This window comes from Protopterus annectens, chromosome 7.part1 (genome assembly GCF_019279795.1).
Source record: "Protopterus annectens isolate FY-2018-M chromosome 7.part1, PAN1.0, whole genome shotgun sequence".
NCBI lineage: Eukaryota > Metazoa > Chordata > Ceratodontiformes > Protopteridae > Protopterus > Protopterus annectens.
This window is the reverse complement of record NC_056740.1, coordinates 450,914,198-450,930,856: the sequence shown is the minus strand read 5'-3', so window position 1 is coordinate 450,930,856 and position 16,659 is coordinate 450,914,198. Positions and strand designations below refer to the sequence as shown.

Sequence of the window (16,659 nt, the reverse complement as noted above, 5' to 3'; positions counted from 1 at the left end):
TAACAACATCTAAGAGGTGGTCATGGGGTATGAGGTACAGCCTCACAGCAATACTTTACACTGTTGTGAGGTATGTAACACACCATCTAAGAGGTGGTTATGGGGCATGTGATACAGTTTCACAGTGACTGTTGGATGTGTGATGCATTTTTTTCAACTTCTGTCAAGCAATGTATGATAGAGCCTTTCAGCGGCTCTGCAAAAACATTGTATCTTCTCCGTGGCTATTTCTTCTGTGATGGTATGGCTTACCTGTGACTGTTGTGAGGCATTTATATAGCCTTTTCATGGTTACTGTGGGAAGTGAATCACAGCCCATCTGTGGTTGTTATGAAACATAACACAGCCCCTTCCATGTGTACTGTTGATTGTGAACCACAACTCCTCTGTGCAGCATAGCTGTTAACCACACCTCCTCTGTGTTACACGACTGTTACAGAATGAATCCATAATCTCTCAGTGGCTAATGTGGGATATAAACCAAAGCTCTGCTTTCCTAGTGAGTTATTTGCTAAATTCAATCTAGACTGAGACAATGACTTTCAAAACCAGCAACATATTTTATACAGTAGTACAACAGTTCTGTGGTACATCTGCATACCTCACATGCAGTTTGAGTAGTTTACAATATATATATATATATATATATATATATATATATATATATATATATATGGTTCCCCTTCACAAAGTCGAACGTTCAGAAACTCGAAATGCATATGGCCGAAGCCACATGCTCGAGTTTCTGAAGCTCGACTTCGTGAAAGGGAGTTAAAAAAAGAAAAACGTAACAAAAAAAAGTGTTTCTGCAGGGGGGCAAGCCTCCCTGCACCCCCCCACTACTTATTTATTCCAACTATGAGATCGCACTATAGCGCAGAAAGGGAAATCTCCCGTTCTGTGCTGTATGCCGTTCCCCATACACACACACAACTTTTTTCAAATCTGTTTCAAAAAAATGTGCATATTGCTCTTGGTATTTATGATTTAAGTCAGGAAGGCTAGAAGCTATGCATATCTTCCTGTGTTCCCCCTGGTAGTAATGACTTCATTTTCATTTATACCATGAATCGAAGTACATGACTTCTGGACAAAAATGTTACCACCATACAGCAGGGTGACAGTTTCCAAAGTTGAAAGAATGTTTCAAAAACTTGAAATTAGCCATTTTGTAAGGGAATAAAGATAAGAGAAATGACAACTGTGTGTTTGAGCTGAAATTGCACCACTAATAAGAACATGACTAACAAATGCTATTATGTGAAACTTAAAGAGGTATGAACAAACTGTAAACTAACATGACTACCTGCTGTACTGCAGATAATGGGGGGGGGGCAGATATGATTGGCTGAACTGAAGCTTTGGAGGACAGAGCAGATGCCATTTACCGAATTAGGGGGTTAGAAGCTCTGGTAATATGAGCACCATGGTCCACTACTTGCTGGCCAGAGCAGACTCTGTCATCACAGCAACATCTGCAGCTTGGTCAGAGCTCTTCCTTCTGATACAACAGGATGTGATGCACAGAAAAGGAATCCACCAGTGGATGCAAACATGCAGGAAGTTTGGAATGTTAGGCAAAGACAAATATGCACTCATGCATAGAAACTGTTATCCTGGATTTGCATGATGAATATTAAATTAAGTACTTCCTGCCCAATCATAGCTAGTCAATTATCTAGGTTTCTATGTGACAATTTGATTACTTTTTGCATGACAACAGTGTGAGACCATGGAGATGGTGCATATAACTTCGGGGGATATGGGGCTTGCAGCCTTGGGGGATATATATATATATATATATATATATATATATATATATATATACAGGAAAAGCTGTAGGTTACCTTTTTATAAATCAGTTTGATCAATCAGCATTTCTGCAAGTGATCCTGCATCAGTCCTTCAGATACAACGTCGTGGGAACATACAGTATGGAATTTGTGCACATAGAAGGAATCTGGCTATACACAGGGAGAGAAAGTTTACGAATTCTACACATAAAAGAATGCACCACACAACAAGAAGGAAATTTTGCTCTGGAAATAGAAAGTATTTATAAATGCCTAGGAACCCAGAGGTTGTCTGGGATATTTCTGCACATAAAAAGTATAAAATAATGCACTCATGCCTGTGAGCATGGAGGGGATCTTATTATGCACAAAAAAATTCAAACATCCCTGGCAAAAGGCAGATAGCCTGGGACTTGATGCGGATAAAAAGCAATGCAACCAGTGAGAAAACTGAGGAAAGTAGAGAATGTTATGTGCATACAAAATAAACCCCATGACTGGAATACGTAGGGCGTCTGGGCCATTATGCATAAAAAAGAATGTGGTATAATGGTTATGGTATTTGCCCTACAAACACAAGGTGCAAAGTCAATTGGCTAGGCTTAAAATGGTTCACAAGTTAGCCTAGTTGTAATCTATGAACCTATGAACCATCTGCTTCAAAGTATGGGGAATGTACTGGTAGAATGCTGAACCCCAGCCGGTTATTGGGATATATGTACCCAATGCAGGAACAGAAAAGTCAACAGAGCAAGAGGCACAATCAGTAGGGATACAGGGATCAAAACATTATGGAAAAAAATTAAAAAAATCTATGTTTGGGACAATGAAGTAAACCTCAGTTGTTAAGCATGCAAAGACTGCACACCCTAAACTGAGAACACAAAATGCTACGTATGTAAAAAGTTTGAAAAGAAATGTGGCCATGGCCTGGGAATGTCCAGAGTCTGACATGTTATGCACATAAATATATTATAAGATATCTATGCACTGGAACATATAGGAAAATTGGAATGTTACTCACATAAAATAAATTACTCATGGAATCTGGTATATGAAATATATGGAAAGGAATGTAAACTTACATGAGGACAGAGAGAGAGTCAGAAATTTTATACACAAAAATCACTTCCCTCTTAAATTACCCACATTACCCATGTATTCCTTGCCCTACTGTTTACTTCTTCAGTAGGAACAAATATATTTGTAAATATCTACTTACTGTTGTAATTTCTGTCTTGCATTAGTAGAAACCAGTATATTTGTAAATATTACTTATGTTCTATATAATGTCTGTGTTTGCTTGTTTCACTAATTGCACTTCATATACCAAATGCCATCTTCATCTGTACTTCTGTATTCTTGTATTTTGCATTTTTGTATTTTTACTATCTTGTATCATCATGTACGTTGTATATTGGAGCTTTTCTCCAAAGGACTCCATTGAAAATGGGCTCCTTATGGCCCAATGGACCATCCTGGCAAACAAACTGCAAATAAGAAATAAATAATGAATGCAGACCTGGATAAACTATGGAGTCTGGTATGTTCATAGGTCTTTATCAAGCCTACAGCCAAAAAAGGCCATCGAGAAGCTTGGACACCTCACTCAATACTATAAACATGAAAATGATATATCCATGCCTGGGGAAAAGTGGCGGGGGTGATTGGGATGTTATATGCATACAACGACTGCATACGTGCCTGGAAATGTATTTATTTTTATTTACTTATTTAACATTTAACTCAGAAAGTCTGACTTGGAATGAAGCCAATTTTCAGCGGAAGCCCGGGGAGAAATGCTCCAGATGCATGTCTTTGTGATGTGGGAGGAAACCCACATGAACGCAGGGAGGACACAGACACTCCGGACAGAAGGCACTGCAGCCGAGAATCAAACCAGAGAACCTCTTGCTGTGAGGTGACAGCGCTACCGCTGCACCAGTGTGCCATCCAGTAGTACGCAGGAAGTCTGGGAAATAAAGTCCCATTTCTACAAATCAGCAAATGTGTGTAAATATTCCAGACTAGGTCAGTTAATAGTAGAAAAGTACAAAGACATGGCAACACACACACCAGTGTACCACTTCTTAATGAAAGTGCGCTCTGCTGCAGATATTATCAGGAATTCAGGCAAGAGTATCTAAATACTATGTGCAATAAACAGCAATAAATAATGCAACTCCCATCTAACCTGCATGAGACATTAAATAAATCTGTGCATCCCATCTGTGTGTCGTTATGTTGTCTCAAAAGAATATGTCAGCAAAAGTCACTTGATGACCGCACAACTTTTTGTTAAATGAAGACAAAATTAATACTTACTTTGCTGACTAGTAATTTAAACGAACCCAAATATCCAGCCATTGGTAGTCACAGAATTACTGGTAATGAACTTGCAAGATCAACTAAAAATGTGGACATGTGCCAGGACGCACCTCTAAGCATGCGCACAAACCATCTGCACACACAAGACATTATATCATCAAAGACTACAGATTTCACTTTTTCTCGACACTCTACAAAAAAGTTACTTTTCCTCTACACATACAGATTCAAAACACTAAATCAGAAGAGAGTGCAAAATTAACAATCTTTCCCAAGATCAGAACCCTGCATTTCTGTATTTTCTTGAGTAAATTTAAAGCTGATTTATGCTTCACAGCACAACACAGAACATTTTCTTTAGTTTATGTATTTGCTTTACAACTGGATTAGCTCAAACTAACAAAAATGTTACACAAAAGAAAAAAGGTATAACACTTATGAAAACTTGTTGGAAATTACTAAAAAATACAGATTTACGCCCATCCCCAGATAAGTGCCTCCACCCCCGAACAGTATTGCACCACTAAATGCTGACAACTGAGATGTATGCTCCCTTGAGACCACAGTATTTCCACTTAAACAATTTTGACGACTGCAGAGGTCAGAGCAAGTCTTTCCATAGGAACACAAAGTTATTCCAGTAGAAAGTCTTCATTTCCTTTGAAAGACATTTTCCAGTTTTGTTTCCAAGGCCACTTTCATGTTTTAGTGATGTAAAACAGATCACAACATTCGAGAACAAACATCTGTAAAATATTTTTTTCCAAGTATTTTAAAAAAGGCAGGCAGTGAACATGCTCAACAAAAATGAGAGGTTCCGAATGAAGTAACTAAAGGTGGTTTCAGTAGGCAGATTTTTGCGGCTCCATGTAGGCAGGATTGTATGGAGGTGGAACAGCTGCATTTGGGTTATTAGGTGCAGTTGGGTATGGCAATCCAGAGGTATCTGGAAGAGTGAAAAAATGCAACAGTTAATAAGCTTTCTGTTACTATGGCTGTAAGATGATATCCTGTCTAGTTGATAGTAAAGACATTTAACAATATACTCCTAAATTTGTTATGCATGTTCACCTACTTATTTTGGCAAGTATGAAAACAGCCCATTTACTGTCACAACTAGGAAAAGATGTTTACTCACACATGCCCAACTAAGAAAAATCACACAAAGCAGAACTTCACAATATGCTGCTGGTCTGTGGCATGGAAGAATAAAGTGCAGACTATGACACAGAAGATCCGCCATTGATTAGTGACTCTGGGATAAAGTCCTGTCTATGATACAGATGTCCCGCCATGGACTGGTGGCCTGGGGATAAGGTAGTGACTATGATACAGAAGTCCCACCATGGATTGTTGGCTTGGGAATAAGAAAGTGACTATGATACAGAAATCCAGCCATGGATTGGTGGCTTGGGGATAAGGTAGTGACTATGATACAGAAGATCTGTCACGGAATAGCTACTTAGGGACAAGATCCTAACTATGACAATGAAGACTCGCAACTCATTAGTGATTCAGGATAAAGTCCAGACTATGACACAGAATACCTGCCACTAATTAGTGACTCAGAGACCTGAGAAGCCTGGCAGGATGAGTAATAGTCAGTGGCTGGAAGAATAAAGTGCAGACTATGACAGAGAAGATCTGCCATTGATTAGTGACTCTGGGATAAAGTCCTGTCTATGATACAGATGTCCCGCCATGGACTGGTGGCCTGGGGATAAGGTAGTGACTATGATACAGAAGTCCCACCATGGATTGTTGGCTTGGGAATAAGGTAGTGACTATGATACAGAAGTCTAGCCATGGATTGGTGGCTTGGGAATAAGAAAGTGATTATGATACAGAAATCTAGCCATGGATTGGTGGCTTGGGGATAAGGTAGTGACTATGATACAGAAGATCTGTCATGGAATAGCTACTTAGGGACAATATCCTAACTATGACACAGAAGACTCGCAACTCATTAGTGATTCAGGATAAAGTCCAGACTATGACACAGAAGACCTGCCACTAATTAGTGACTCAGAGACCTGAGAAGCCTGGCAGGATGAGTAATAGTCAGTGGCTGATGCCAGCTGGTCCATCCTGATGGAAGAAATTGGTAGTGTGCTGGTGTGCTGGGGGGGGGGGTGCCCCAGTTACATTTTCTTGTGGATGCACTGGGAGTAGTGACAAGAAAAAGGCAAATTCCAAGACAGGTATGTGAGCACTGAAGGGGTGTACCACCATGTAAGCAGGGGGATCAACCTCAAAGGCCACTGCACAGCCAATCGTGATGACAGATGTGATGATAGGAGGCACTGCCAGCCATGCCAAGAGACGTGGGCAGTGGGTGTATAACGTATGCCAGCACAGCTAGCTGGAATGTCTTTCGTGTATCAAAGTGATTTGTACAGATGCTTGTGTTTAAAAATGTACTTGAAAAGTTGCTTGTGTTAAAATGTCTCAACAGTGCTTCCTGCTGGAAAGCAAAGAAATATGCATGTTCTACTGTAACTAAATAAAATGTATATGTTTCCAAAGAGGATACTGGCAGAGCAGAAGTTAATTACAACACAACTGCAGAAAACTTTGAAATATGTATGAAATTAAATTACTTTATGGGTTAAGCCATAAAAATGTTATGCCACAGTTTTGAAGGAAGCCAGAGAAACTATATTTGTGCTAGAGAATAGGTTGCAGCTCCTGTAGGAGGAGTGAAATGGTTTTATGACATCCAGCAGCTGCCCCACATCTGAGCAAAGCTCTGTCTGTGTGTATGGTAACATGTAGGTGCTAAAATCATCTCAGCTTCTAGTGTTGGTGAGTGTGAGTCAGATGTGATGTCATTGTGTAATCAACTCTAAAATAATATTTACATATTAGTAGGAAATTCCTCTCAGCATTCTGCATTCTCTCTTGGATCTGACAACAAGGAACACTCACCCAAATTATCTTGCCTTGCTCTATTCAAGAAGTAACTTAACTAGGGAACAGTAATGCTCTTTAGATTAGTTAGGAAAATATAGTGAGACTAGCTAAATACTGTTTTTCTATAACTGTGTGAAATTTTCCATCGGTGTTATTTTTAATATTCCCTGTGACTGAAACTCTAGTGTTTACTGTAAACAGATATTTCATATTGTCTTGTTATTATTATTAAATATATGTAAACCTTTCATTGTGACTGGTCCTTTAGCGAATATTTTAACCTTTGAGAGTACTTAGATCTATTGGTGACACTGTGGCCACTCCTGAAACCTGGCTGTTTGGTCAACATTACCATTTGTATTAATATTAAATTCACTCAGAATAGTTGGGTACCCTTGGAAGAGCCTTCAGTAGCTGGCGTTGTAGTGCCAGGTGATGGTGATAACTACCTTATAGTCTAGGCAAATGGGGGCATAGCTAGTAAACCTGTGCCAACCTTCCCCAGGTGTGTGTGTGTGTGTGTGTGTGTGTGTGTGTGTGTGTGTGTGTGTGTGTGTGTGTGTGTGTGTGTGTGTGTGTGTGTGTATGTATGTGTGCATGTGTGTGCGTGTGTGTGTGAATGTGTATGTGTGTGCATGTGTGTGTTAGCAACTTGCAGCAGGGACATGAAGCACTGGTTTCAAAGAGAGGGTGCTGGAGGACTTGGTTTGGACACTTGGCAGAGGACCTAACTCTACAGCTGTACCAGTGCGGAGTCTTACTGGGGACATGCAGGGAGACAAAATGATTCAGATCCTGGACTGACAGTGTTCCCTGTGTGCTCTTAAGGGAAATTGTGCTTGATGCAGAGATGTCTGCATCTGGAAATACTGAGTGAATCCATTTGTATTCCAAGTGCACACCCCTCTCCAGTGCCAGTGGTAGGGATTCAGGCTCCTTGATTACTGGCCCAGTGTGGGGACGTCACATATTGGTGGTAGTGGCGGGATCATCATAACACAGTCCTGCACACTGGGAATCATTAGGGAATATAAAAAAAAGCCCTGTCACTATCAGAGTATGTGGTGCTATACGTGACCTGGCTCCTCTGTACTTCCCACCTTCGCAGACCCGAAATCTCCTTCCCACTCGACCATGCCATCACAGGCACTGGTAGGGAGAAGTAATGACATTAACAGTGGTGGTGGTGGTTATAGAAGCAGGAGAGTCAACAGCATCAAGCTGCAGCAAGAGAAACCCCTCACAAAAATATTTACAATACATGCACTCTTAAGTAGTCCACAGGCAAGGCAGGCAGGACACACACACATACACACACACACAGACACACACACAGATAGATGCACACGCATGCACACACACACACACACACACACGCACGTACACACACATGCACACGCGCACACACACAGTCACGCTCACACATACGCATGCGCACACACACACACACACACACACACACACACACACACACACACACACACAAGCGGCCTTAGGTCATCTGGTGTCCTTGGCAAAAGTGTTCCACACTGCCCCCCATCACACCATCTGGTGCCTCCATCTTGGTCTACCTACAGCAAATAAATACTGGAAAAGCACCCTCAGTAGAGCGGCGCCCTATGCCTAAGGCCAGCTATAGACACACACACACACACACACACACACACACACACACACACACACACACACACACAATGTCTGTTAATGTTGTATTGTCTTCATGTACATCCAATTTATGTTAGTAATCCTTGAATGTTGGAAGGTTCCTGTTCATTTTACATTGTTATCATACAGTGTGTGTTTGCCTTTTGTCTGGGTCACAGCTTAAAAGGGTCATTGGACCAACTCACCTACATGGCTGACAAATCCAAACTAAATAAATAAATAAACAATAAAGTTCACATTTTAATACACTAATTGTGACAGAGAATCCACATGGAGAGCAAATGAGTGATGCTCTCCTGTGCAGCCCTATTACTGCTACTGTTAGTATCAAGCAAACTACATGAATTAAATGAACACTGTAAACACAGAAAGGCTATGAAACACAAATTTATTTATTTTATTTATTTATTTATTTATTTATTTAACATTTGTTGACCGGGAAAGTCCGACTAGGCTCCACAGATCCTGTTTTCAGCAGAGGCCCGGGGAGAAATGCTCCAGAAGCATGTCTTTAGAATGTGGGAGGAAACCAGAGTACCCAGAGGAAACCCACGCCGAACACAGGGAGAACATGCAAACTCCACAAAGAAGGCACCCCAGCCAAGAATCGAACCGGAGAACCTCTTGCTGTGAGGAGACAGCATTAACCGCTGCACCACTGCGCCGCCTACCTACAGCAAATTGTCTTGTCCTGACTACTCTGCCCACTTCCCTACAAGTGAAGTGGTCAGTCTCGGGTAACTGTTTTATTTATTTATTTATTTATTTTATTTAACAGTTACTTAACATTTGTTAACCGGAAAAGTCCGACTTGGAATGAAGCCAATTTTCAGCGGAGGCCCAGGGAGAAATGCTCCAGACACATGTCTTTGTAACGTGGGAGGAAACCGGAGCACCCGGTGGAAACACAAGAATGCAGGGAGGACATGCAGACTCCACACAGAAGGCACCCCAGCTGAGAATCGAACCAGAGAACCTCTTGCTATGAGGTGACAATGCTACCGCTACACCTCTGCGCCATCGTAACTAGAGTCCACCTGTCTTACCTTTGCTTCTTGGAGATGGCATAATATGGTAATTGCTATCTCAGTGAAAAGTGATTAAACTGAGTGAGAGACAACACCTGCCTCTAATGAGTACATACATTTGTGGATACACACACACACACACACACACACACACACACACACACACACACATGACCACAAACCCACAGACACTTAAGACACGAGGACACACGCAGAAACATGTATTCACACACGCACACAGTTGCACGCACACACACATGCATACACACACACACACACACATGCACTCACAGCCTTAGCAAACTGCATTTCAAAATGTTTAATGTAAAACATCTGCTGACAACTTATGAAGAGTTGTAAGTTGTGCTCTTCCACACATATAAAAAGCAACTACAAGCAGCAATACAATGTCACTGATGGCTAAGCTCGCCTCCAATACAAAAATGCCTTAATGTAATACAATGCCTGCTACCAGCTTTGTTTCTACTGGGCATTTCTGCATATGGAGTGAAAAATAGTGCAGCTGAAAGCTTTTATATAAAGCGTTATGCCTATTAAAATAAGGCTGATGAAGGTGCACATAAAAAGGGCAGTTTTAAGTAGTAGTTTATATTATCTGAATTGTACAATCCATCCACTCTTCCCCAAGTTGCATTTCTTATTATCTACCTACAGCTAGTATTAATAAACAGAAACACCTGATGAAACTCTTTGGGGTTTGACTTGCATCAAACTGACCTCTTGCAAGAGAGACATGCGCACACACTTTCTAGTGGTTAGGAAGTGGCTCTGATGTTTATTTGCAGGCAGTAGGTTGTAAAAGTTGAAGGTTACGTAACTCAAAAATGTCAGGGCATCAAGGATAATTCTCTGAGAAAGATAAGTCTCTAGGATTAGGTCCTGACTAAGACAAAGACCCACCACTGACAAGTGACTTGGGAAAACAGAAAAAAAGACTTGATGAACTCCGAGAATGACCGCTCTCATTTGACGTCAAGTTTTCGAAAGCACTAACCTGAATATTGAACTTCTCTGTGATCCTTCGAGGGTTTTTCATGTAGGTCAAACCACTGTGGTCATATTTCACTCACACCCAGTAAAAAACCGGTAACTACATTTGTGGGAGTCACGTTGTCCAAGGCCCAACTTGACGTTTTTAGCAAATGGATGAAAAACAGCATTCGACATCCAAGTCCACAGCTCTGACATCCAACTGGACAAGATAACGTTGTGTAAGAAGATTTCAGTTTAAATGTTTATTGTGTCAAAAACAGATGAACTTTCTTGCTTCAGTAGAGTCTGAACTATGCACCTACCCTCATAAGGAGACGGAGGAAGGGAACAGGGACTGACCTGAAAATAATGTCTTCTCCTATGACTGGTAATACAGTATTAACACGTTGCTTCATCTTACTCTGATGTGGATCCAGCCAAGGAGGGAATGTTTCTGAAGCGATTTTACCTGAGAGATGTGGAGGGGGTTAATAAGTAACGCCTGGTAAATATTCAGGCTGGGACATCCTACAAAACAGTACTCCTAATGGACCAATGCTCCTAAAATGAGATCAAATCAGTACTATTTTGTGAAGGTAAGCAAAGAAGATCAGAGGCTGTGGCTCAAATATTTGTCATGCAGAGTTGAGTGCATAACTGTATACATATGCACATACATACATATGTGGCTGTGGCTCACATATCAACCTCCCACAAGTATGTGCACACGTGTATACATACGCACGTGTCTACATATTAGGTAAGTATAACTGGCTTACACACATTCATACAGACCTCCATCTACAGAAGTAAACATACCGAACACTTCACAGGTGTAGCCATTATGCTGCACTCGTCCCTCCTTCCTCTTGAATGCCTCAGAAGACACGTCAGCAAACATTCTGGGATTTCAATCCACTTGTCATCACTTCTTGTGTGCAAAAGTACTTCCTCACAGCTAAGAAGTCTTCTCTCATTTGCAGATGAGGCCATCTCCTATCCACTGTACTTTCTTAACAGTTCTATTTCTTCACAAGTCCCCTGAATAATTTTGTGGACCCAAATCTTTAGTCTGTACATCCTCAGCTGAACTAGTCACTATTATGTTCTCCAATTTTACTATTTGCTCCATGGTATCCCATCCATCCTGTAGTGGTCTATTATTTCTATCTCATGAAGTACATGGCGGGTGAAAAATGCTTTAAACACTCTATGCCTTCCAGGCCATGGTCTGGCAAGCAGCATGTCACTAGTTTCATCCTTTTCACTGCCCTTGTAACCTTCCACAACATCCCATCTAACATTGTTCACTTCCCTCTTCCTGTACAGCTACCAGAAACAGATGCGGTAAGACCCATGTCATGTGACTACCAGAAACAAATGCGGTATAACCTATGTCATGTGAACACCAGAAACAGATGCAGTAAGACCCAAGTCATGTGGCCACCACAAACAGATGCAGTAATCCCATGTCATGTGGCCACCAGAAACAGATGCAGTAAGACCCATGTCATGTGACTACCAGAAACACAGGCAGTAAGACCCATGTCATGTGACCAGCAAATAGAGTGGGAGACCTGCCCAATTTTACCTCTTACTTTGGGAGACACAGTCAGCACCCTGTAAGCGTCTACTGTTGCACCATCCCTCTGCCCCTGGTGACTCCTCCACCTGAGATTATTAGCCCCACATATGTGTCCTGCTCATATATATTAAAGTGGATAAGTAGATCTTCACAACCCTTATAAACTATACCCAACTTATTGCTGCCCATAAGTAGGACCATGCACTTCCCAATGGCTCACAGATATGCCCTTTCAAACTAAATGGCTAGCTTTTCAAGTCTGTGGTTAAACTGATTTTCCTACCACTCACTGTTGTCCCATGTTATCTTTATAGAAGTTAATTCTGTTCCCTTTCTTTACTGTTCTGTCACAACCAATCATCCAGAAGAGCACTGAATCCATAAGGCAAGCCTTCAGCACAATGGTACTCATTGCACTTTCCGCAGAAAGAAGCTTCCCAAAACCTTCCTTCCAGCTAATGCACAAGCCATCTACTTAGTTTCACAGCACTCTCAAACCTAGTACATGTGACGACATTCTACATGGGTTCTCCACATCATTCCTTTTACCTTTGCCAATGTACAAGTCACCTAAAGCTGTCACCTAATCACATGTTGCACTGGTTTTAAAACGGTTTCCTCTTTCTTGAATGCACGTCTCTTAACGGATCCAGTCTTGCAGAAGTAGATTTCCTGGTCACTTCAGCTGCTTTTGCTCGTTTCCACTGCCAGTTAAGATTTTTGTAATTTATGTCATGTTGTTTTGACCGCAAAATTGTTTCTACTTTTGTCTGCCGCATTACCAAATCAATGGTGAAGTGTGAGCATGGTAAGCAGTATGCAGGTGTGCTGGTGAGCAGTATGCTGGTGTGCAGGTGAGCAGTGTGCAGGTGAGCAGTGTGCAGGTGTGCAGGTGAGCAGTGTGCAGGTGTGCAGGTGAGCAGTGTGCAGGTGTGCTGGTGAGAGACATGGTCTTGGTTGTGCCAAACTGCTATAAGCAGTAGCTTTCTTTCCAGGGTCACTATATGGTAGCAGACATGTCCCTGTGCATACCTGGGGCATAGACTTGGGTCATCACGTCAAAAACCCCTGACGGTTACCTGAATGATGGACTACTTTGATCCTCACACAAGGGAGGAAGAACTAGACAAGCTAGAGACAGAGAAAATAACATTCTAAAAATGTGCTGTGGTGGCAAATGGGCTGTGCAATTATTCTAATAGTAAAAAGATGAGCATGAAATCAGGAAGCTGACATTCAATACCTTTGCCCTTGGTACTCCAAGAGCCCCTGGGCATGGAATTCCTTTGTCCTCAGTCCTCTAAGAACCCCTTGGCATGGAATTCCTTTCTCCTCGGTACTCCAAGAGCCTCTAGGCATGGAATTCCTTTGTCTTTGGTACTTCAAGAGGCCCTGAGTATGGAATTCCTTTCTCCTAGGTACTCCAAGAGCCCCTGGGCATCTAGGTAACCTGAGTCACAATGCACTGAAAGAGACATTTGTGCTTAGGAACTAAAAGACCTTTTTTTGAGTTATGTGTGCCTTAACACCAGTTTGACTGTATTCTGTAAATAAGAGGGCCTGCCATTCTGCCTTCATCAGACTGTTCACCTAACAATCTATATTAGTTAATGATCAAGTTTTAATTTTTTTTTTTAAGTACTGAAGTTCAGCTGTGTGATTACACTTATGATTAAGAGCAGATGTTCAAATAACAGGATCACTGCTGCAGTACAGGTTCATAGGTGTGTACTAGGCTAATGGCCCTGGAGCATTTACAAGCCTAGCCCATAGGATTACCCTGGCATCGTGCCACCCGACCCTAGTTCCCAGGGTCTCTGTTGAGTAGAGCCACTAGAGTAATCCCTGGGGTAAACTTTCTATTTCCCATCCACTCATCAAGATTTCTCTTGAAGAGGGCCAGCGAGGTGCTCTGTTTGACAAGTATGGGAAGTCTATTCCATAGCATGGGCAGTGTCTGGGTTATGAACCTGTCTCTCCAGCACATTCTATTGATTGTGGTAATGAGGCTGATGTCTCTCGAGTGTGCGGTGCAGAGGGATTGGGATTTATTTAGATGTAACATTTCTAACAGAGCTGTGTCAGACGTGGCTTTTTAAGTCAAACAGAGATTGCCTCTTAGTAGGTGATATGAGACAGAGAATAGTTGGGAGTTTTTTGAGTCTGTCCATATAGGACAAGTGTATAAGGCCTAGGAACCTCTTTGTGAGGTACTTTTATGGCCTCTCCAGTTGTTGCAGGGGTCTACTGAGGTACATTCCAAATGGGGCATTGTACTCGATGACTGGCCTAATGAGGGAAGAGTAGAGGAAGACAATGACCTCTTTCTTCCTGGATGCAAAACCCTTAGTAATGAGATGTGCCACATAGAAAGCCTTTCTGTCCACAGTGGCAATGTGGTGATCAAAAAAGAGGTTGCTGTCAACCTGTGTTCCCAGATCTCTTATAACGCCTTCTGTGTTTAGTGGACTACCATCGATGTGGTAATTAATGGGAACTGGGGTTTTTCTCAAAGGGGATGACGACACATTTTCTGGCAATGAGCTTAAGGCCATGGTTCTGACATCAGTCGTTGGTCTCAGTGAGACCTTTCTGTAGGATGTCAATATCACTTGGGGAGTTAATAATGGCTCCCAACTTGCAATCATCTGCAAACATTGTCAGCCAGAGTCCCTTAGTGTTGGCCTGGACTTCTGAGAAGTAGATACCAAACAGAAGAGGACCCAGGACCGATCCCTGTGAGACTCCACTCGTGACTGGTCAGCAGTCTGACTTGGAGCTAGCTACTTTCACACTGTTGGTTCTGTGAGCCAATTTGCAATCCACCTAGTGATATAGGGGTTGATGCCTAGCTTAGTGAGTTTTTCTAGGATTCCTGAGTGGGGAATGGTATCAAAGGCCTTGGCCAGATCAAGGTAGGCTGTATGAACCACCTTGCCTTCACCCACAGCTCTGGTGACTGACTCAAGTAAGTCGACCAAGTTGAGCAGGCATGATCTACCCTTCACAAAACCAAACTGTGTGGGATCCAGAGTTTGGAGATTCCCAAGATCCTTGTTTATTAGGTCCATGATGATGCGTTCCACAGCTTTGCATATCAGACTTGTCAGGCTAATGAGGCGATACTTCCCAGGGTCTGTAGTTGCTCCTCCTTTGTGGAGAGGGATGACTACAGCAGTGCGCCATTCATTACGGACAAAGCCTGAGGTGAGGCTGTGACTGAAAAGGGACACACAGGTGAGGTGCCAGTTCACTCTGTAGTACATGTAGAACACAGCCAGGGATTTTGTCAGGTCCCATGGAAGCTGTATTCTTACCCTTGGACAGTGCTGTTTTAACCTGTACAGCAGTAATACTGGCTGCCTGGCAATCTACTGGTATTATAACTGGTCCTTTGGGGGGGGGGTAAAGTTGGCACTGAATCTGTTGGCCAGTATATTGGCAATATCTGTTGGCTTGGTATAGGAGGTGCCATTGTGCAGTAGCTCAGAGCAAATCTGGATATTGCCATGGAGATTCTCCACATAACTGTAGAAGGGCTTGTGGTTTTCTTTACTATCTGCTGCAATTCTGTTTTCATAGCTAGCTTTAGAGGATTTGATGAGGGATCTCAACTTTTTGTTGAGGCTGATGATGGAGTTTTTCCACTCTTGGGACTTCATCTTATTCTGCATCAGTTTCCTCCTTCTGTTGTAGAGTTTGTTTATGGCAGGGTCCACTAGATTGGCTTCCTTTTTTTGGAGGAGAGCATCTTGGTTCTGTTGGGTATGGCGAAATCCATGAATTTGTGTACGTGTTCGTACAGTGCACTGGTGTATGATTTGGCAGTCATGCAACTGATCTCCATTTGCATGGGTGCTGTGAAGTTAACCACCTCTGTTTTTAGGGGCTCAAAGTTAGCTTTGGAGATGTTTTTCATGGTGGTTACTTTTGCGGTGGGGGGGGGGTGGATTTCCAAGGTGATTAGTTTTTGGTCGGATCTAACCAGGAAGGATTGACTATTGGTGTACAGCAACAGTCGCCCATGTTAGTAATGACCAGGTCAAGGATGTTGCTACCTCTAGTGGGGGTCAGAACGAGCTAGTCCAGGGCATTGGAATTAATGAATTTCAGGAAACGTTGGGAAGTACATTGGTACATGAGTAGTTTGCCCAGTTAATGGAGGGGTAGTTGAAGTCGCTCAGTATGAGAGTGTTAGGTTGGACCCCAATATTCTCCAGGGTGCTTAGGATCGTGGGTTGTGAGTCTTGGGACATAGTTGGAGTCCTATACCAGGCTATGACCTGAATCACTGTCTTATCCAGTGTTAGCTGTACCTGAAGTAACTCCGATGCATTATATTGGGCTCCCAGTA

The 16,659-nt window shown here is 42.2% G+C and overlaps 1 protein-coding gene across 2 annotated transcripts in view; it reads right to left on the bottom strand.

Moving 5' to 3' along the window:
* Nucleotides 1–4,398: 4,398 nt before the first annotated feature.
* Nucleotides 4,399–16,659, bottom strand: part of SHISA5 (shisa family member 5) — a 766,277-nt gene continuing 754,016 nt past the window's right edge. For both annotated transcript variants that reach the window (XM_044078913.1, XM_044078914.1), the window contains one exon: nt 4,399–5,067. In XM_044078913.1, coding sequence (XP_043934848.1) covers nt 4,964–5,067 — 104 coding nt within the window. In that variant the 3' untranslated portion in view covers nt 4,399–4,963. The remainder of the gene's footprint in view (nt 5,068–16,659) is intronic.